Source organism: Macaca nemestrina, chromosome 7 (assembly GCF_043159975.1).
Source record: "Macaca nemestrina isolate mMacNem1 chromosome 7, mMacNem.hap1, whole genome shotgun sequence".
Classification (NCBI taxonomy): domain Eukaryota; kingdom Metazoa; phylum Chordata; class Mammalia; order Primates; family Cercopithecidae; genus Macaca; species Macaca nemestrina.
In genome coordinates, this window is record NC_092131.1 from 90254098 (window position 1) to 90276905 (window position 22808).

General features: G+C 47.2%; 2 protein-coding genes across 9 annotated transcripts in view; both read right to left on the minus strand.

The window, feature by feature from the left end:
- LOC105499251 (leucine rich repeat kinase 1) overlaps positions 1-3479 on the minus strand; it is a 154786-nt gene extending 151307 nt beyond the window's left edge. For 2 of the 7 annotated variants that reach the window (XM_011771765.3, XM_011771762.3), the window contains exons 1-2: positions 2260-2332; positions 363-420 (exon numbers count right to left, since the gene is read on the minus strand). The gene's annotated coding sequence lies outside the window, so the exon portion shown is untranslated. Of the gene's footprint in view, positions 1-362; positions 421-2259; positions 2390-3284 lie in introns of those variants that run through there. The other 5 variants (XM_071100553.1, XM_011771766.3, XM_071100555.1 and 2 more) reach the window with 5 other exon arrangements.
- A 1603-nt stretch (positions 3480-5082) lies between these two features.
- Positions 5083-22808, minus strand: part of LOC105499248 (aldehyde dehydrogenase 1 family member A3) — a 36376-nt gene continuing 18650 nt past the window's right edge. The window contains exons 9-14 of one of the 2 annotated variants that reach the window (XM_011771760.3): positions 22114-22212; positions 20568-20752; positions 15760-15924; positions 14176-14333; positions 12996-13070; positions 5083-7018 (exon numbers count right to left, since the gene is read on the minus strand). In XM_011771760.3, coding sequence (XP_011770062.2) covers positions 6946-7018; positions 12996-13070; positions 14176-14333; positions 15760-15924; positions 20568-20752; positions 22114-22212 — 755 coding nt within the window. In that variant the 3' untranslated portion in view covers positions 5083-6945. The remainder of the gene's footprint in view (positions 7019-12995; positions 13071-14175; positions 14334-15759; positions 15925-20567; positions 20753-22113; positions 22213-22808) is intronic. The other variant, XM_011771761.2, reaches the window with a different exon arrangement.

Here is a 22808-nt window from a genome sequence, read left to right on the forward strand (position 1 = left end):
ACCTGTCATTCATTCTACAAATGTCTTACTGAGTTCTTTCTATGAAGATGGAACTTCGTGAGTTTGTGAAGCTTGTGGGGGAGCAGACAGCTAAGTAATTGCTATAAAGTTTCTGACAGCAGAGAAACCCAGGTATTTTAGGAGGCTTGGGAAGGACTGTCGATATTGAAGAGTTAGAAGACCCTTGTAAGCAAAGCATGCTAGACATGCTCATTCATATCACCCAGCTCCTTTTTGAATGAAAATCCTGGTCAAAATGGTTAGCCCATGAGTCTAGAAATCTCTTGAGTGCTATTTGCATCCCTTACTAACATTGGCTTGCCTACAAAATGTGTTTAATGGATTTGTGGACATCAAAATACCTTGGAGCTGCAGGCCAGAGAAATATGTTGTTCTCAATCCCAGATGAGCACAAAAAGGCTGGAGGAGAGAAATGCTCCATGAGTCTGAAACCACAGGTTAGTTAGGGTTGTCCATTCTCTGTCCAGTCACTCTACCACCATGCAGAGGGTGGCTCCCCGTACAGTTATGGGAATGAGGGCACGGCAGTAAGCAAGACAGACCAGCCTCTGACCTCAGGAGCTCCAGTGGAGACCACAAGGTAATTAAGGAGAAATTAAACAGATAAAGGAGTACAGAGTGGGGACTGCGGGGAGGCTGCAGAGTGAGGGATGTGAGAGAGAGTGTGGGTTTTAAGAGGGTGACCAGGGAAGGCTTTCTGAGGCTATGTGAAGAGTCGGGAGGCAGCAGTGCAGGGGCCCAGTGCTGGACAGTGAGCTCAGTCAGGGTGGCTGGGGGCAATGGCCTGGTGGTCTGAGATAGCAGAGGCTGGATCAGCTGGGGGTGTAAGGAGAAGGAGGTCTCCTGGATCGCATGCCAATGGCAAGGAGAAGCTACTGAAGGATTCCATACAGAGGACTGATATAGTCCTATTTACCCATTTAAACACACACACACACACACACACACACACACACACACACACGCTGCTATATAGAGAATGGAGGGAGGGGGAACTGTAATCCTACAGTAAAGAGATGCTGGTACCCGGGACAAGGGGTGGGGGACATAAGAAAAAAGGGGACAGACCAGGACACATTTTAGACGTAGATCCACAGACTGAATGTTTTTGATCTGAGCATCTGAGTTGATTGTGAGGTCACTCCCTGAGACATTGACATTTGGGAGAAGGAAAGGTTTGGCTGACAGCAAAACCTCCTTTAGGAACAAATTAGGTGTGAGGTTAGTTTGTTATACTATTTTCTCTTTCAGGACATAGGCACAGATGAAGAAAATCAAATCATAAAAGACATTTAACTTAACATTTTCCAAAATTGTGCATGTTCTAGCTGTCCCTTTAATGTCTGGGCATTTTGATACCCTGCGAGTGAGTGGCAAACTCTAAAATTAGTGTACATGGTGAGAGGTTTGCTAAAAGCTATATGCCCCTGTTTCTCTACCTGTTGCAGGGGATGTGTTTGTGGGAGAAAAATTTCGTGGCCTCAAACTGTGAAGGGGTAGGTTGAAATGGCCACAGGGGTCTTTATATTCTCCACCATCGGCTCCCGGCTGACCCCGGCCTTACTAGGCTTCCTCGCCTGCGCCCCTGCCTGCCGGGAAGGTCCTGCGTAGGTTGCAGAGACCATGGCAGACATAGCAGTTGTATCTGTACCAGCCAGAGACACCTGGGCAAGAAGCATAACCCAGACATTGAGGAGGGTGAAGCCTCGCTGGGCCACCCGGCAACACCAGGAAGCCCTGGAGCAGTGAGAGACTCCTGGGCTGTCTCTTGTCAACACCCTGGCACAGGCACAACCGCGCGCTCACTCTCCGCCCGCTCCCCGTTAAAGGACGGGGTTTTCTCCAAAGGGAGAGGAAATATATGGACGCCCTGGTGTATTTGCCTGCTTGTGTTTCTTGCCTCTGCTTCCCAGCGTTCCCGACCCTGTCCCATACGGGGTTTCGGGGTTCCCCGCTCGGGCCCGCACACCCCCCTACCACAGGTTGGCTGGGCTACGGGCGTGGCGGGAGGCAGCCGGGACGTGAGACTGGGGGTCACCCCACACGCCCTCCGCGCCCCTCGGGCTGCGGCCCCTGCGCAACGGCCACCCATGTCCGACCATGCGGCCGCCTGGAGCGCAGGCCCGCGGCAGGCAGAGGCCAGGGCTCCCCGCGGACGCGGGCGCGGGCTCCGGATTCCCGGGCCGGCCGCAGGAGGCAACCAGGTCCCTGGGGGGCGCGGAGAGGAACAGCACTTACCTGCGGCGGCGGCGGGGCCCGGGTACGGACGCTCCGGGACGCGGGGCTGGGCGGACACTGGCGGGCCGGGGCCTGGCGGTCCCACAGCCGTCTGCCCCCCGCGCCTCGGGCCGCGCGCCGGGGCCGGGCCCAGACGCACTTCCTCAATCCTGAGGCCGGCGGGCGGGCGGGGAGGGCGAGTGGCGCGAAGAGCTCGCAGAGCAAGGCCGCCGCCAGCTCTCGCCGGAATGGTTTCGAGGCGTCCCCTCGGTGGCCGCCTCAGTTTCCCTAGCCGTAAAACACGGGCGATCGCGCTCAACCCCCGTGACCCGGGAGACGCCGGGGTCCGCGGGCCATTCTAGTACCAGGTCTCTCCCTCAGGTTCGGGCACTCGGCTCCCTCCACGCGGGGCAAGCGCGGCGATGAGATTGGTCGGTGCTGCGCTCAGCCCCGCTTTCACTATCCCTCTGCTCTAGTGGCAGCAAAATCAGCAGATCAGCCCCTAACTTGCATGTGGCCCATACACTCCGTCCGTAAAAATTAAAAAGACAGGGAATATTCATTTGTGTACAGTTCTTTCCAGGGCAATACAGAAATATGTAGTTCTAAAGCGTTAACGATTTGCAGTTTGCACATCCTCCATCACATGGATTTAATAATTCAATAATGGATGTATGCAAAGAATTTGCTGTTTGGTGAATCATGTTTAATTGTCGGCTTTGGGGGGAATACATAAAACATGGAATATTGGTAATTTATCGTGTTTCAACCTTTCATAAAGGTGTCATCAGGCTGCTGAGGCTAATATAGAAACGCAGACCATAAAGATCCGCGTCCACTCTGCAGGAGGGCCTCACACTGAGCTCCACGTGTCGATCCAGGGAAAAGGCCTGCTCAGGAAAAGCAGAGGGTTCCACGCCCTGCAGGACCAGCACCCTAGGCTCCTCTCCTGAAGTGTTATGACTCGCATGTTCCCAGGATTTCGCGCAGATCTCCCCCACCCTCACTGACATTTCACAGAACCCGGGCAGCTACAGGGCTCTTACAGGACCTCCCGGACACCGCGGGACCGTGTTTCCTTGAGCGGCTTCTTGGGTCCCTGGTTGGCGAGGGGACCACCGAGCAGGTCTGCTCTGCTCCTGGGAGGCTGCTCCTGCCACTGGACGAGTTTCCAAAAGGGTAAGCGCAGTTCTGCAATCCTGTTCTCACCCCTGAGGGCCTCACACCAGTTTACAGGAGCCAGCAGTGTGATTGCTACAGATAAGTTCCCAACAGTTTGCAGGGCGTGGTGTCCTCAGTGCTGAGAGAGCCCCGCGACTGAGGCGCAGCTCCTCCAGGGCGCGCAGCCCCGCCACCTGGCGCCACCGCGAGGGAGCGCAGGCCCAGGGCCCGGGCAGCCGCCGGAGGGGACGCCGCCCAGTAAGGCGGGGCACCTCCGTTTCCCTTCTAAATGAGCTTGGGAATAGGCTAGGAAATGTCCCCAATGTAGAAAACAGCAGGAACATTTGACACGCGGATGATCTGTGTTGAGCCCGTTATATTCCCAGCATTTAATTCTAGCCATTAGGCATGTGTTAGCCACAACTTCTCATAGGAAGGCTATTGCAGATAAGATTCCTTTCCACTTCTTCCTAAGGCTCGCTGACCCACGGTTCTCTAGCTTTTGTTGGTAATCCCACCCGGATTCTCAGCACCCTAGGTTGGAATGACCCCTCCTGAGGTGGGTGAGGTCAGCTGGAAGCCACCTCCCTGAACTGACTTTTCTCTCTTTTTGAAGGCACAGTGGCTGAGAGCTCCTTCTGTGTTTTCTGGTTGTTTTTCTTCAGCCCAGTTCGCAGTTTCCTCTGACAGTCTTCCCTGAACAACTTCCTAAACGCCCTTCATGAACCCCCTTCAAGCTCATGCCTAGGAGCAAGGAGCAAATCTTCATCCACCAGCAGAAGAAGCTAGGCCATCCCAAAGGGTCCACTTCTAGAGTGTGCCAACCCCCACACGCACACCAGGCACACAAATGCATGTGTGCACACGCACACTACACCCTCCAATTGTCCCCAGAATGGCTCCCTTCAGGGAGTCACATTCCGGGACACCAAATGAGGGAAAATATCCTTCTCCTATAGTTTTCTGCTCGCATTTGGATTGAGAAATGGGATGTCTCTAAATAATGTGTCTAAATTCTCTTAACATAAGTGTGTATCTTACGAGAGATCTGATCCCAGCCTCCCTTAAGTTTTTTGTTAAAGAGGTGGTGCTTTGCCACCCACATCAAAGTGATCTGGGCTTTCTACATCAAATGCACAGGTTGAGCTTCAAGAACATACCCCAGTACCACCAATGATCTTGATCCAGTGTCAGTGTCAGCTCCCAACGTGGTGATTGAGGCTTCTTGGTTAGAAGCTTTAGAAACTTGAGGTCAGTGAAACCCAAATTGATCCTGTCTCTAGATCCTCAGAGGAAAAGGTGACAAAAACAGACACTTGTGCTCACAGTCAGGGGCACAATGCTGTCTGTCAATCCTCATGCCGTCCTCCCCACCATTTCCCGCACTGACATCATTACCACTTTATGATAAACGGAGACTCAGGCAGCTTAGATGACAGCTGAAACTCAGCCAGATATGATGTGGAACCTCTGAGGCCCAGCTCCTTGCTTGGTCAACCCGAGCCCACAGAAATGGGTTTCAGAGTCAGGCAAAGCACTGGGCCCAATTGACAGAGTAAATGTAATTTTATGCTTACATTATTGATCCTGCTTTAATATCAGCCATTTTGTACAGGTCTCAGAAAGAGAAAGGCCTGCCATAGAATTCAAATGAGTTTGGTCTTTAAATGAAAAAGCATAATGTTTCCCAAATATCCAACTTTATTTTATCATTTTTGCATTGTGGAACACGATCTGCAGTTAGGATCAGACTTCCCAGGCCTATAGATTTTTAAATCACACCACAGGGGTAAACCTTAAAAGAAGTGAAACCTAACACTATATATATTTCCATTTCTAAATACAGTATATTACAGAAGGTTTAAATATACCACCTCTGTGTACTTACAACTATAAAAAGATACATTAACTATACCAATTATAAATAATGTAGCATTTCATATTAAAGACATTATTGTACAATGAGAGAATAGGAACCCTCTAACGTACCACTATCAAGGTTAGTGTCTATAGCTACTTGAGATAAAATACTGAAAATTCAGTGTATGAAGTCAAATCCTGATTTAACAAGTTATTGGTAGTGTGAGTGATAAGTGTTAGCTGATGAAGGGAAGGTAAATGTGGTAATTTATATCTCTGACAAGGGTGATAGGCCCATTTTATACATGGTTTTCCTTATACACACACTGGTTCTGATACGGGGCCTCATTTTGTTATTGCCCTCTCCAATTTAATTTGCAAACTTAAGCACCACTTTCCCAATCAGGAAAGTACTAGTTAGTAACCATAAAAGTATCCGAATAATACATTTGTTTTTGTATTTGAAGCTACATGGGAACACTTTCAGTTTCCCAAGTTAAAACATGACATTGCACATCATCATTTGGATACCTAAAGAGGAAAAGAAAAAGTCACAACCTGCCAGTGAAATACTCAGGCCACTTGGATGAAGACCCAGGTCCTCCATAGAATCCAGGTGTTATTTACTAACTAATCAGAAATTAACATCAAAATAGGACTTAAAAATAACAAGGCTGTGTTATAACAGCAGTCTTTCCAGTTGTGTATGTTTTACTAATCTAAAATGGGTAACAGAACTGGAGAAAAAGAAGACTATATAGACTTATCGTAAGCCATTAGTGAACATGATAGAAATGCATAATTTGTTAAAGCGAATTACGGCTCTGATTTGTCAAATGAGGGGGTTAATTATCCTAGGATTTGCTATGCTGTTGTGGTGTTAGAATATTGGATCTTTAGCAGCAAAGGTAATATCAACAATATTTTCTGCTTAAGAAAGTGCCTTGGTTAAGGTAGACTATGATATCATTTTTGACTAAGCTCTCTGGGCTATTGATTCTGTCCTATTCCAAAGGCAGTATTGGTTTGAAGCTGAATCTCACGGTCAATGTCAATATGCAATCCACAAAGACCCTGATATCCTTCCACGGTATGCACTTCCCAAAAGTTTCTCACCATGAAATCCTTTTTTTTTTTTTTTTTTTTTAAACAAACAAACAAACAAACAAAAAAACCAAAACGTACTGTGAGTCCTTTCCCATGGATTGGTCCCACCTTTACCTCGGAAAGAGGCGTGGCTTGCTCTACGAGCAGGTCCACCCTGAGGAGACCACAGGTGCAAGAGCCCTGCTTGCAGAACACGCAGGGGGGTTTTCCCACATTCTTATTGGAGTCAGATTCGGCAAAGCATTTTAAGCAATGGCTGGATACTTCAAATATCACTCCCTGTTAACAACGCCCTGAGTATCTCACTGTCTCCGGGATCTGGACTAAAGTGAAAAACAGAAATGGCCAACAGCTCCCTCCCGAGGCAGGACTGCGATTTCACAGACAACATATGGGCATCCCCAGTTTGGTGAATTAACAGGAGAGTGAGAGGAAAACAGCAATCATTCAACTCCAGTAGATGTAAAGCCTCCAGAAGAATGTGTACGGGGAAGGTCAGACATGTCATTTTTTTCTCCAGCACGTTTCATCTGCCACATTCCCCTGTCCGATGTTTGAAGAAGGAGCCCCGCCTTTCCTTCAGGGATTCTTGTCGCCAAGTTTGATGGTGACAGTTTTCACTTCTGTGTATTCGGCCAAAGCATATTCACCTCTGTGATCACAGAAAAGAGGAAAATTCAAAATGGGCACGTTCCTTAGCCTTTGTGTAGAAACTGTTCTCATGCTTCATCATTCCATCAGGCCATTGGAGGCTTATGCAAAAGGTCAAAATGTGACGACTTCATGGAATAATAGCCAGGACTATAACACCACTAGTAAGTGCCAATAGCTGCATATGTGACTTAAATGTAAATATCAAGGTTTTCTTGTGTGTGATGCTTTTGAAATAGCCAGGACTAATGGTTTACCTTTGGAGAATAAAGGGGATTTAAAAAAAAATAAAGAGGTGAATTCCCTGGGATGGCAATAGAGAGCAAAAAGAGAGGGCCTGGTGGACGGAGGGGTGAGTGTGAACAAGGGAAGAGCAGAAATTACACTGGGTTTATAACTTTTAGATGGCAATTGGGAGCTGCTTGAAGAGGAGACAGAAGAGGCAGAGGCCCAAAGCCATTGGCTGGGGATGTGGCCAGAGGACCAGAGGGAAGAACACTAAGGGCCTGAAGTTGGCCTCAGAGTGCACAGCTGGGGACCAGTTGTCAGACAGTGAGGCCAGCCTAGGGGGCATGAGGGAAGCAGACATTAGCACAGACTGGACACGGGGAGTCCACAGCCTTTGGGTTCACATCCTTGATGTAGTTCCTTTCTTTAAATGTTGCAGGGCTCAGGTGATCCTTCCCTGGAACCATGGTCTGTCTTCAGGGTAGCTTCCCTTCCAAGACCCAAGAGGCAGCTTTGGAGAGATTTAAATCCCTCTAAATGCTTGATCTGCTGTCAGGTGAAGAAAAATGTGTGCTTGTTTAGGAAGAGATGAAGCTAGAGGTGGTCACTGGAGTCTCTGGAGTTGAAATGACTTGTGACAGAATCCCATCTCCTCCCTTAGACCAATGGTTCTCAAAGTGTGGTCCCCAGACCAGCAGCATCAGCCTCATCTCTGAACTTGCTAGAAATGCAGATTCTCAGGCCTCCCCCAGCTCTACTATGGTAGGCAGAATAAGGATTTCCCCAAAGGTATCCACAATCGGATCCCCCAAGCCTGTGAATACGTTAGGCCACGTGGTAAAGAATTAATGTTGCAGATGGAATTCAAGTTACTAATCAATTGACTTTAAAAGAGGGAGACTATCCTGGATCATCCAGGCATAGACCCAGTGTAATCACAAGGGTCCCTAAAACTGGCAGAAGAAGAGGCAGAGCAAAATGAGATTATAGAAACAGGTTCAGAGATGCAGCAGTGCTGGCTTTGAAGATGGAGGATGGGGCCACCAGCCTAGGAATGTGAGCAGCCTCTAGGGGATGGAAAAGGCAAGGAAGCAGATTCTTTCCTGAGAACCTCCAAAAAGGAATGCAGCCCTTGATTTTAGCTCAGGGAGACCTGTGTCAGATTTTTATCCTACAGAACTATAAGATAATAGATTTATGTTATTTAAGCCACTGATGTTATGGTAATTTCTTGTAGGAGCAATAAAAAACTAATAAACGTACTGAATCAGAAACTCTGTGATGGGGCCCAGACATCTGTATTTTAACAAGTTCTCCAAGTGATTCTGATGCATACTCAAGTTGGAGAACCACTGGCTTAGAACTATGTTGCTTAGGTAAGTTCTTTGCCTTCCCTGAGCCTCAACTTCATCAACTATCAGATGGGAATACCATCACCTCCTTGTAATTATAACAATTACAGATAATCACATAGAGCACCTACTATGTGTTAGGCAGAAAATGAATGTTAGGTGCCATTGAGATTTTTAGGTCATTTTCTAAAACAAATAGTTGCAGAACCGATGAAAATAAGTGAATTATTTTATAATCTTTTCTAAATATAACACAAAATACAAAAGCCATAAACAGAACGCTAAATTCTACTTTTGTAGAGCAGAGACTCCATCAAAACTCCCAAATGACAAACTAGAAAAAAAAAATTTACAACACTGTGTGAAGATCAGAGTGTGATTTTCCTTAATATACAAAGAGCTCTTGCAAACCAACAAGAAAAACACAAATAACCAAATGGAAAAATCAACAAAGGACAGGAATAGTTTGCAGAAAAAGAAATACGAATTACCAATAAGTGTGAAAATGGTGCTCAACACCATCATGATTAAAGAAATGTAACCAAAACAGTGGTAAACCCATTTTTCATGTGGCAGATTACTCAATTTTAGGAATTTATTCTGAAAACAATCTCCCACAAGTGCATAAAGATGTATACACAAGGAAGTACATTAGCACGGTTTGTAATAGCAAAACCCCTTGAAAATACACAAAAGTTCCTCATAGGAGATCATCAATAAAAAGAATGGAAGGATATCCAAAACCCAGTCTCAATAACAAAATGTAGCTTGCTCCCATTTCATTTGAAAACAGAAAAGAACACACATATATAAATCCATTGTATGCAAATAAAATGCACAATACACTTTAAAAAGTGAGAATACAATGTCGCATTGTAAAAATTCAAAGCCAATAATGATTTCTCAAGTTAGTAAAGAAAAGAAAACAAAGTGATAAAATCAGATTGAATTAACACATAACTGACACATGCATTAGTGTTAAAGCATTCCTTTAAGAATAAATACATAGCTCCTCTCATTTTTTCTATTTCTGAAGTTGCTGTCCTGGTTCAAATTCTTGCTGCTCTTATTCAACCCAGTGGAACATCTCCTACATGGATTCTCAGCCAGTCTCATCCACTTTGGAGTTCAAAGCTATCCGTGAGCCCAGCCTTACTCCTATTAAACCTCACCAGAATGTCAGGAGGCACAGGGACTGGTGGCTGTGCTGTTCACTGCAATATGCTCAGAGCCTAGCATCCTGCCTGGTGAATCAAAGATACTCAAGAAATATTTGCCAAGCGAATAAAAGAAAGAATGAGCAAATGAATGATGGAACAACGTTTACCTCTAACAAATTGGATTGAAGGTCAGGGAGGGAAGCCTTGACTTTCCATATCTCTATTGTGTAGATTTTTTGGTTACTGTATCATTTTTATTAAGAAGAAAGGCGCCCAGGAGGAAGAGGAATTTCAGGCTCCATCCTGAGACCCGCACAGAAACAGCTCCCGGAGGGACCCGTGGGTGGGCGGCCAGAAGCCAGCCCAGTCCAGGTGGCCGGGGACGGGGAAAACCATGGAATCCCCCGCACGACGCTCCAGCATTAAAAAAGGGGAACTTCTTGCAACATGAAGACATTAATTAGAGACAACTGAAAACAGAAATTGGTTTTCCAGGCAGTTTCTAGGCTCCTTGTGAATTATTTTTAAATATTTTATCAAAAGCCTTGAGAAAATATAGGCCAAGGGTCTAAAAAACAGACATTCAAAAAAGTCCCGATGGTGGCTAACTGGCAGGAGGATACATGGGCTGTGTTCAGTGAGTCCTCCCCGAGCCCTGCTCTGTGCCAGGCGAGGGGGTGTTAAGGAGCCAAAAGCACTGTCAGGGTGGCAAGAGGGGAGGCTGCAATGAGGGCGAATCACCAGTGCAAAGCCATACACACCAGGGATTGGGGGCCCTGCAGCTTCTATACCCAGGGACATTTGCTTTGGGGACTGGAGTTCTTGCTGTGGGGTGAGGCTCTGTCTGGCCTCTGGGAGGAGGACTGTGTGGGGTCTAGGTTCCCCAGCCCTAATGACCCAGCTGGTTGAAGGCAGCAGATGAAAGGGGATAAATGACCACGCAAGCCCTGGGTGGCCTCACAAACAGGTGGTGGACAAGGGTGACCCCTGTTGAGCAAGGTCCTGCACTGCGGTGGGTCCAAGGACTAAGCTGCCAGCATTCATTTCTGACTGTCACTTACCAGCTTCCTGTGCCATTTTCTCTTCTGAAAGCAGCTGGACCCATCTCATGGATGGGTGTGAGGACGGTATGAACAGGCACAGAGAGCTCAACAGAGCCTGCAGCAGAGTCTGTGCTCAGCAAATCCCAGCTGTTGCCAGTACTGTTGCTGTTGGAGGGCCCAAGAGGGGACACTGGTGACCCCAGCCCCGGCTGCCTGTCCCTGGAGGGGCAGGTGTAAGAAGTGATGAAGCAGGGGCTCACAGAACTCAAATACAAATAGGCCACTAGAGGGAGGAAATGCAATTTCTGCAAAGGGGTTTCATGGCCAAGAATTACTGATGTCCCCTGAAGAGGAAGCCAGCCATAGGGATAAGGGGGAGGCTAATGGGCAGGCTTCACTCACACGTGCAGACGCCTTGGGGTATTTGCCGAGAGTCAGGGATGGACTACAAAGCAGGACTGAGGTGGGAGGGGGACAGGACCCCAATTCCACATAGACTGGTCAAGAGCATCTGTTCAGGGATGGAAGCCAGGCCCATCCCTTCATAGCATCTTTAAGAATCTCAAAAGAAAGCCACAAAAAGGCCCCAACCAAGGCCCAAGGTGAGGGGAAGCGTTAGAGTCTGTTCCCACTGGAAGAAGTGCAAACAAGTACAAGGGAGTACATTTGTATATAAATAGGACACACTGGTGAAATAAAAGGAAGAGTTTGGATCCCTAGAGATGTCCCAGGAACCTGGGGTGTTGTCACAGATGGTTCCTTGGGAACACTGATCCTACAAAATGTTTGTCCACACAGGCTAATAAAATCCTGAGCTGGGGAGAGAAGATAGTGTCCGGCTGGAAACCATACATCTCCACTCCCTGGATGCTCTGGGCCTGGGCCAGACACAAGAAGTTCCACCCATTAATCTAAACCTAGGGAACTCATTTTCCCAGCAGGCAGGACAAAAAAGGAAGTGTGGATCAGTTTGCACACACAGCAGAGAGGTTTGCAGTGGGTTTGCACACGCAGTGGAGGGGTTTGCAGTGGGTTTATACACACAGTGGAAGGGTTTGCAGTGGGTTTACACACGCAGTGGAGGGGTTTGCAGTGGGTTTACACACGCAGTGGAGGGGTTTGCAGTGGGTTTACACACGCAGTGGAGGGGTTTGCAGTGGGTTTGCACACGCAGTGGAGGGGTTTGCAGTGGGTTTGCACACGCAGTGGAGGGGTTTGCAGTGGGTTTGCACACGCAGTGGAGGGGTTTGCAGTGGTTTGCACACGCAGTGGAGGGGTTTGCAGTGGGTTTGCACACGCAGTGGAGGGGTTTGCAGTGGGTTTGCACACGCAGTGGAGGGGTTTGCAGTGGGTTTGCACACGCAGTGGAGGGGTTTGCAGTGGGTTTGCACACACAGTGGAGGGGTTTGCAGTGGGTTTGCACATGCAGTGGAGGGGTTTGCAGTGGGTTTGTAAACACATGTGGAGGGGTTTGCAGTGGGTTTGCACATACATGTGGAGGGATTTGCAGTGGGCTTGCACACGCAGTGGAGGGGTTTGCAGTGGGTTTGCACACGCAGTGGAGGGGTTTGCAGTGGGTTTGCACATGCAGTGGAGGGGTTTGCAGTGGGTTTGTAAACACATGTGGAGGGGTTTGCAGTGGGTTTGCACACACATGTGGAGGGATTTGCAGTGGGCTTGCATGTACTGAGAGGGCTGCAGAAGCCCAGCAGGAGGTGTTGTCATATGCCTGCTGGGAAGGGCCCCTGCTAGGCTCAGAAAAAAGGACCCAACAGGTAGGAGCCTTACCTGGGTCAGCCTTACGTGTCTTCACTGCTGTGAGTGGGGAGTTGTGTGAATAATGACACCCCACATCTGGTAAAAAGTACACTTTTTCAGTTCTGCCTGTGTCCCCAATCAGGGAGCTTCTGTCAAGTATCCACTGAACGTCCCCAGCATGATGGGTGCTGGGCAGACACAAAAGCTGAGGCCTGGAGAGGGGCAGGCTGGGGAAGTGAGTGGGAAGGGTGGGGGTGGTGGGTGGGAGAGAGGAAGAGATGGGTCCCCACTAGCCCTAGAGTGACACAGCTGGCTCAGACAAAGCAGGATGGTGGTGGAGGGGGGTGGTCAGCAGATTGGAGCCTGAATCACTGCCTGCAAATCTAGTGGATCTTGTATTCAGCCCATGGCAGGCTCAGAATGATGGACACACTTACAGTTCTCTGCCATTTCCTGACATTTTAAAGCCACCAAACGGAGCCTGTGCGTAGAGGGCGTTGTAGCAGTTGATCCTAGAAAATAATGGAAGAAAGTTCAGAGTCATCTGGAGAAGACCCCCTGGCTCCTGGCACTGCAGCCACTGAGCCCCCAATGCAGGGCATTGACTAATAAACAGTATTTTGCCAAAGCTTCCATGATGAAAACACAGGGTGCTCTCAACTTTTGTCTTCTCATTCTTCCCATCAGCAACATTTGGAAATCCTCAAGTACAGAGTGTGTTTCATTGGGATAGGAATGAAATGATAAGGGGAGAAAAAAGAAGAGAGGATCAGGCATGAAGACTTATGCCTGTAATCCCAGCACTTTGGGAGGCTGAGATGGAGGGATCACCTGAGGTCAGGAGTTCAAGACCAGCCTGACCAACATGGTGAAACCCCATCTCTACTAAAAATACAAAAATTAGTTGGGCATGGTGGCGTGTGCCTGTAGTCCCAGCTACTCAGGAGGCTGAGGCAGGAAAATTGCTTGAACCTGGGAGGTGGAGGTTGCAGTGAGCTGAGAGTGTGCCACTGCACTCCTGCCTGGGGGACAGAGCGAGATTCCATCTAATTAAAAAGAAAGAAAGAAAGAAAAATAAGGGTGTAGAGGAATAAGAATTAGCTTTGAAATGAGACAGATCTGACCTTAAAGTTCTCCTGCTTCCTGGTTATATGATTCCAGGCTTATTGCTCAACTTCTCTGAGCCTCAATTCATTAATCTTTAAAACGGGGATCACAAAACATCATCTGCAGAATTACTGATGAGGCAGGGACTAGTATCCCTATTTTGCAGATGGGCATGAACTGCTCTTAGAATCAGAATTGAAAACAAAGTTGGAGGGGCAGTACAGCACAGGGGTCACAGGCACAGGCACTGGAGCCCTGTCGGCCATCTGCTAGCTGTGTGACTCTGGGCAAGTCACTTCATCTCTCTGTGCCTCAATTTTCTCATCTATGAAATGGAGACATAATGGCACCTACCTCAGAAGGTGGTCATGAGGATGGAAGGAAGCACTGAGATAGTGCTTGGTACATAATATACAATGTAAACAATGAGAAACTCTCAGTTAATAGAAAAATAAGGAACTTAGCAAGAAGCAACTCAGGAGAGCTGAAATACACACACAGTCAACTTACCAGACCGTTCCAGACTCTAAGGCAGAAGCCAACTTCAGAGCTTTGTCAAGGTTTTTTGTGAACACGGCTGCTGTGAGTCCATAGTCAGTGCTATTGGCTCTTTTTATCACTTCTTCGATACTTTTGAACTTCAGTATTGGTTGCACTGGTCCAAAAATCTATGATTAATTGCAAGAATGGCAATGAGAGGCATGACTGAATGGAAATGCATGCTGTGAGCAAGCATTTCCTTCTCTTTACATGTTTTTCATATACCCAGAGCATACACATGCATGAAAAATGATGATTAGAGAAGAAAGAACGTCCAAACATTTCTTTAGCTGCATTACCGTTGAAGACTGAAGGGAAGGATTAAAATGAAACAAAAATAAAAAATAATAACAAAAAATGTATGTTGTGTTTAAGATGTCTTGTTGTCATCAGGGTTTCTGAGAAACCCAGCCAGAGAGTCTTGGAGTAACCCATAGATGCACAGAAGACAAAACCTTTAGGTAACTTTTTTGAGAGTTGTCTTGAAGGATATTTGCAGGCACTTTGTAAGACTGTGCTCCTACCTCTTGGAGCTGTGTTTCCAACCAATGAAGATACCCTAGAACATTTCCATAATAATTACCAGAGAAAGAAATGGCATAATATTCACCACAGTTTGTGATATAGCAGAGAAAAGGAAATGGAAGAACTAAGGCTTGAACATTTAAAGGTGATTTTGAAGGGAGCTTGTAATTGATTCAATATTAGACGTAATTATAAGCTGGCAGGATGGTGCCTGGCCTGCCAAAATACCTTCCGGGTTCCCCAGGACCTCTCGTCACAGGGATGTTTAAGGAGCTGAGCTTTATGCCATCACCGCACATAACAATCTCGAGGAAGACACCTCTAAAATACCTGCCCCGGAAAGCCCTTGGCAGGGACTCATCCTTTTATGTGCCCCAAAAGACCATGTCCAGGGTCTAACCTCCCGGGATCCAGCTCTCCTCTTACAAATGCTGTGGGGGAACCAGTTCCCATCTAGTGTAAGCGGGGTTGAAAGACAAAGATTTACACTCTTATGGGAGTGGGGGAGTCTCCTTAATTTCCCTCATTTCCAAGACATCCGTGGTGGAAAATGTCAATAAGAATTCCAGCTGTGACATGTTCCTTGAGTGAACACTTGAAGTTTAGTCTGGGAGGCCCTGAAGGTGGCTTTGGGCCCTGAATCCACAGGTTCTTGAATTGATCCCTGGCAAAACCCACAGGTGGCAACAGTTCTCCACCTGCAGTTGCATGACTGACTCAGGGACCCGGTGTGTTAGATCAGAGAGGGCTTGCTGCTCCCCAGAGAGGGTGAGCCATGAGTGAAAACTAGCTAGAACAAACAAGGTACTTGCTGTATCATGTTTGGAGTTCACCAGAAGCAGGGACAAAAACGGCTTCCCTAGGGACCCCAAAGGAGAGGGGAAAGACCACACAGAAACAACAACAACAACAACAACAAAAACAAAAAAACGCTCAGATCACAAGGATTTCTGGGATCCCTGGGCCCTAGGGAAGGACTTCTGTTTGAAAGGCCCTGCAGGCCGTAGTCTTGCCACAACCCCCTTGCACCTCCTCTTTGGCAATCCGCATGTTGTCTGTGACTTCTGAGAAGACAGTGGGTTTGATGAAGAGCCCCTTGTCTTCCATGGCTGAGCCCCCACATTCCAGCTTGGCTCCTTCCTTCTTCCCACTCTCGATCAGCTCTAAGATTTTGTTGAACTGCTTTTGATCAATCTGCAAAACACAAACAAAAAGCGCAGCCTGGCTTCCTTCTGGGCAGTGGCTGCCATCTCATGTTTTCAGTGGCCTTCAACATGATCAGCCGTCCTTCCTCTGCACATTCTTGGCAAGTCATGATCCATGTAACTAACGTGCCTTGCAGGCAAATATTCCTCTGATGCACAGAGCTGGACTCTTTGGAGCAGGGGAGAGATGGGGAGATAGACTCATCTCGTCCTCTGGAGGTTTGGGACTTATTTACACTTCTATCTCCCTTTTCCATGCAGCAAAGTTAGTCCATGAGTGACACAGGTCTGAAATGGTCACATTCTTTCCTCTCCCAACTCTTTACATTCTACTCAGGTTGCCAAATTTAGCAAATAAAAATACAGGATGCCCAGTGAATCTGAATTTCAGAAACATGACACATAATTTTTTTTAGTATAAAGCATGTCCCAAAACAATATTTGGGATATACTTAAGCTAAAAGTGCATTCACTGTTTATCTGAAATTCATGTCTACCTGGGTGCCATGTATCACCTGGCAACCCTGTGCCCTGATCAGTTGGCACCATGACTCAGGGTTATAGTTACTGGAATTCTCCTATTATGATGCAGAGAAGCGAGAAGAAAAGCTAACCACCTTACTCAACACCCCTGGGGACAAAGCAGAATGAAACTCCAGGTGGGGCAGAGGGGCTGCTCCTTGGTTAGTGGGGAACAGCTCATGAGAAAGATTCTTCCTTTTGCTATCTTGTCTAGACGTCTCCTTGGCTGGAGTTTGCCCTATACCACCAGCCTGACACACAGCTTGTGAACATGCTACTGACCAGTTGTCAAAAGCACACCCTTTTGGGAGACTGCTCAAGGGGGAAAACGCTCTTTCTGCCCCCTCCACTGGGCCTTCTTCCTGAAATCTATGGGAATCCTGTCCTTTATCATGATCTGTGGCTGGTCTCCCTCCTCTTTGGCTAGGAGAGACAAAGCTTTACTAGGTTTACTTTAGCTGGGACTTTTAGATAGGAAAACTGGTTTTATTCCAATAATCATAAACAGAAAAACAAGCAAATCCAGTGGTGCGATTGTATGACAGTCTGTCCTGGAGGAGCAGGAGAGAGGGCATAAACCATGTATGCCACTTGACCAATCATCTCGTGAAATATGGACCCAGTTTAAAAATACTAACTCAGATCCATACCTCACACCTTATACCAGGCCAAACTCCAAATAGATCAAAGACATAACCAGGAAAAACAAAACCATAAATGTTTTATATGTGGGAGACTTCTGCGAACTTGGAGTGCCTTCTAATGACTCAAAATGCAGAAACCAAGAAAGAAAAGATGTATAATTTTGAGTATGTAAAAAAAAAAAAAAAAAAAAAAGCGAGAAGGGCAGCAAAATTATTATAACAAAGAGCAAAACAACTGACTTGGAAAAAATATTAACAAGTCATATTCATAGAAAGCTAATCTCTCTACTATGTATGTAAAGAGGTCTTAGAAGTGATAAGAAAAATGCCCAACATTTTGAAAGAAAAATATGCAAAGCAAATGCACATTTGATAATAAAGGAAATACAAATGGTTTTTAAATATATAATAGATGTTCTTGCTTATTGTAAGAGGTACATGCATATTAAAATGAAACAAGATACCATTTTTAACTCTCAGATGGGAAAAAAATCCATATTCTGTTGGAAAGGGTCAAGAAATAGACAAGCTTCTAGAATATTGGTAGGAATACACATTGGGTCAGCCTCTATGGAAGGTAATTCAGCAACACTTAAGGAAATTACAAATGTGTTCCCACTTAGTAACCCAGTTTGAGGAAGCTGTCCCAGGGATCTCCTTGTGTGTGTGTGAAATTACATACTCTGAGGCCTTGTGTGTGACTGCACATACCCACATGCTAATCTGAAGATGTTACTGAAATTCTGGTGGCTTCATCCAGCAGAATTCTGTACACACGTGAAAAAGAATCAGGCAGGTTCCCATGGACTGGTATAAAGAGCTCTTCAAGTTTTTTTTTAGGGAACAATAAACATAGTGCAAGATAATATACTATCATGGTAACTTTCGTGTAAAAATAACAAAGGCAATCAGGACTTGCATTCATATCTGCTTGTATACACATGAAAACATTCTAGAGAGAGACATGAGGAGCTAAGAACTGGGGATACCCATGGGAGGAAGGGTTAAGAACCAGGTGTACAAAGATGGGGGCGGGAGGGGCGGGAACCCTTTCACTGTAGATGTTTTTAGGCATTTTGGGATTTGACCCACTTATGTGTACTCCACTCAAAAAAAGTAACAAAAACAAGTAACAAAATAAATGTAACAAAAACAGCTTTGCAACAGATCCCAGAAGAGCTCAAGGTTCTCTCAACTTCTCTCTGGGTGAACCAAGTCTCAGGTTAACAGTTCCAGATGTTGCTGAGCTGCTGTTCTCCCTGAGGGGCCAAAAGGGCCACAGGGGCTTCACCCAACTGCAGGTCCTCCCTGGCTGCTGGGCATATGCCATCTGGAAGACCCTGTTTGTCCTGCAGGCAGTGCTGGGTCCCTGTGGAAACCCTACACATACAAACTCAACACTCCCTGGAGAGTCTGTAGGAACACATTGTTTAAATCTAATAATCCTCCATGAAATGTCAGCTGGTGCCTTACAGTACAGGAAGAGAGACCTGCCAGGAAGTGAGATGACGCGGCAGGGCACAACACCAGAAACAGGGAAATATGGCCCCCACAGGACTGGCTCAAGGCTGTGCTCAGCTCTCTGCCGGGAGGACACTGCCGGATCCTGCCTGGCCAGGTGGCCTGCATAATGTTTATATGCCTCGTTGCTCAGTTGCCAAATAAACCTGAATGATTTTGGAGCATTCCTGTGAGCGCTAGCCCGGCCGTGGACCCGGATCTAGGTCAGCTAGCTGTTTTACAGGCATGAGGCAGACAGGACTATTTAGACAGCTGTAAGTCCTCTCAGAGTAAAATCTTATTACCGTAGATGAAAAAGCACTTTGGAAGAAAAAAAAAATGCTAACAGCATGCTAAAATAATATGCTGAGGTTAGACGGCTTTAGTGAGCTTTCAAAAGGACTTTGAGCGGTGGCATAAATGCACTGATGAAATCAGCACCCATTCTGCCTCCATCTGTTCTCTTGGAAGAAATTGGTGTATCTGGCCTCAAAAGTCAAGACTGAGACATCAGGCATAAGCCACGAAAAGAGCCACGGAAAGAGACTTACAAATAACGATGGGGTAAAAAAGTTTCTTCCATATGGGGATCAGTTCACACATTTCCCACTGATTCTGGATTAGCTTTAAAAATCACAGCGGATTCCATAATGACTTGTGGTCATGTTTGCGTTCAGATCTGAAATCCAACCGAGGCCATTAGACAACCTGTGTCACTGACTGCTGGGTTTGGGGCAGAGGCTGGGCAGGCAATAACTGAGGAGAAGGAATGTTAGCCACAGGAAGAAGTGCTTTCTGCCAGGGTCACGTGGCATCGGAGTGTGTGGGCTGGGGCCAGTGGAGGGTGGGCACTAATGACCAGAAACCCACCCCTCCTCCACGAGGCCCTCCCTTCTTCCCCAGCCAGGGCATCCCCACAGGACAGCCTGATGTCATGCACAGACACTCACTGCCACCTAGACTGCAGAACCTGTCATTTAAAGCTTCCTCCTCTTTAAAAATAAAACCTGTCCACAATTGAATACTTCCTAGGTGCCATGAAATTCTCATAATATTCATTGATTACTCCCCATTCTCCAGATGAGGAAACTGAGGCATGGAAGGATTTTTGTGACTTTCATAAAGCCCAGGGCCATATCTGAGCTCAGATCCACAGCAGCCTCCCCTGTAAACATGCAACGCTGTCACAGTGGGGGAAGTGGCAGCCTCCCGGGATAGACACAAGTGGAGAAGTCACAGACATGTGACTTGAAATTTCGTGGCTGGGGCAGGACTTTGGCTAAAAGCAAAGTGAGTGGCTGCTGAGCTCCATTTCAATAATGCATGGGATGGTCAGGCTGCCCTCTTTTAAATATTTATCCATCTGCTTCACTTCATAATTAGTAAGAAAGTGATACAGGATGTGCCCTTTTAAAGAGGATATTAAATCTCGTGGTTATGGTCATTTTCATCCTGTCCTTGGCTTCCCAAACTCGGCCTCCAGATACATGCTCCTACTGCCTGGAGATACATTCTCATGCCCCAGGCTCTCTCCATCTGGTATTGTTTGGTTTCTGATGGTTCACCTTGTCCTGTAACCCACGTGGGCTTGAGGGCGTTGGGCTGCGACTGAGACACCAGGCCACACCCTGCCTGCACTCTGCTGCCTTCAGCCAGCCTACAGCCCCTTTTCTGTAGGGAGACCATCCTGGAGAGTGGAGGGTGCAGGCAGATGGCCTTCTGCCCTGGGAACAGTGCCCTCCTCCCATGCCTCAGTGTGTCCTGCCCCCTTCCATGAGTCCCCAGGACCTGACCCGGGACCTGATGGGATTGTGTTGCTGATCAGTTTCTAAAGAAAAGAAAGCCTCCTGGGTAGGGCATGTCAGTGTTCCTTCCATGGAGAGGGATCCTGTAGGCCGTGGCCATGGGACTGCCTGCTTCAGCCCCTAGACAAGCACCATGGGTTTAGACACACCAGGGGGATTACCTGAGGCCCCTGTTCTGTTTTGACGTCGAAGGGGTCTCCCACGGGCCGTTTCCTGGCATACTCCACGCTCCGCCTGACAAACTCAGAGTAGACCTGCTCCTCCACGAACACCCTGGAGGCTGCTGTGCAACACTGGCCTTGGTTGAAGAACACTCCCTGATGGGCACACTCCACTGCCAAGTCCACTGGAGGGGGCGGGGCGAGGGAGGCGGGCGGAGTGAGAGGAAGCGATTAAGTCGTTAAAGCAGGACTGGCGACAGCTGCAATTCTAATTGCCTACACAAGAAAACAGGCCCCAGGATGGCTGCATTTCAGAAATTAATTTTGTTTGCAGACTTTCCCAGAGAGGAAGGGAGAAAGGATTTTGGGGTCCACCAAGTTTGGGGTTAAATCAATTCCCTGACTGCAGGACTTCTCAGTACCTTTAATATGCTAATAAGTCCAGAGAATCATAGCATTCCTCATTTCACTTGCCTATGTAACCCTCCCCTCCCCTTTTTCTAGAGGACTAATGTTTTATAGAATAAACTTTGGTAATTATTGATGTAGGCCCACTGGCGAAACTTCTAAAGAAGCCAAAATTTTCCACCTTGAGTAAAAGAAGGGTCTTATTAAGTAAGGTAACATTATGTGCGTGACTTGAAAGGTCTGACTCTAAGTTGTAGAGCTGACATTGAGCTAAAAACCAGTTATTCAAACCCAGCTAGAGGGCGTTTAGAGAATAAGATCTTGGGGGACACGCTTAGTGGATAAGAATGGTATTGGGATGTCATTTACATCTACAGAGGGGTTTCTAGTGTTCAACCCTTGGCTGGTTTCATCACCACCAACCCCCTGCACTACTGCTTGCTTAAGAAATGCAGCTTTCTTTTGCATAGAGGCTGGCAGTGGCTCTGGGCATTGGAAGGTGATCCATTCCAATTCCATCAGGGCTGCTCCAAGGGACTTTGCCCTTGGCTTTGAGAAGGAGGCTGCTCCTATCTAGCTGAGTCATTTGTGCAAGTTTCAGTGGCAGCAGGACCGCACCATAAGGTTTGGGGGTACCTCTCTGCACTCTCGACCCCTGCAGCTGGCTGGGCCAGGTCCCAACTTGGAACGGACCCTCCTCCAAAATAACAGACTCATTTCCTGCTCCTGATGGAGGTAGGGGTGAGGCGAAGGGGCAGGGGAATGGTGGCTTGTTACCCTTGATGTCTTGCCTGGGATGCTGGTTATGTCAGGATGTAATTTGTGGACTGGCACTGCCCTGATGAGGAGTAGGAGGTGGCTACACGGCATGTTTTTATGACCCTTGTAAGTAAAATCAGGCCCCAAACACAATTACTCCTGTGCTTTAGCTGCAGTTTTCCTCCCGAGAGGAAGAAGATGAATTTCAGTGTAGGCGGAGTATCCAGATATGGTGGCACAGGAATGCAAAACAGGAGTCTTGGCTGTTTGGGACTCCAAATGTGAGTCACAGTGCCAGAAACACTCCATGTGGCTCCAAAAACCACTTGCTTTTCATAGCACTAACGGGTGCTTCCACACTAACTGCTGGAACACTAACCCAAGCAAGAAATGGGCAGTCCGTCTTCATACCCAGCTCCCCTTTCCTTCCTGAGAGCCTGTTTCCTCCTCCTGTCCTTTCTCCCATTGTGAAAGCCAGCTGCCAGAAAGGAACTGATATCAGTTATCTACGCCTTAGTAAGAAATTGTGCCAGGGTCATTTTTCTTAGAGATATTTGCAATTCCAACCTTATCTGAGTGTGAAATGAAAGGCTTTGTTCTCCATGACAGGAATTTCTGGCACCAGTGGACAGGTGGGGGAGGTTATTCTTTAAGGTAAAGGTGTTTTAAGGCACTTGGGAAGTCACACCTTTTGATAGCTGACGCTGTCAGCAGGGCAAATGAATGCCCGACCAGCCCTTTCTTCCCTCTTGTGGACATGGCAACCAACAATAGCATATATTTTAATGTTGTGTCATTTGGCTCTGGCAAGACACAAGCTGCCCCCAAACTGCTGGGCAGGTTGCCTTCCCAGGGCAGGGGTGCAGGCCTAGAACCAGGCAAAGAGGGTAATTTGAAGGATCAGTTGCTACTGCCCTCCTCTGATTTATCACATCTGAGACACAAGGAAAAAGCATCTCCACTCTTCAGGGATCTTAAAACATATGCTAGGAAATGTGACTTGGAAGTGAGAAGAATGAATGACTGGGAGTGGGCGGCACTTGCCCTCCCCCCTACTCCCAGGGGCTCTGGAGG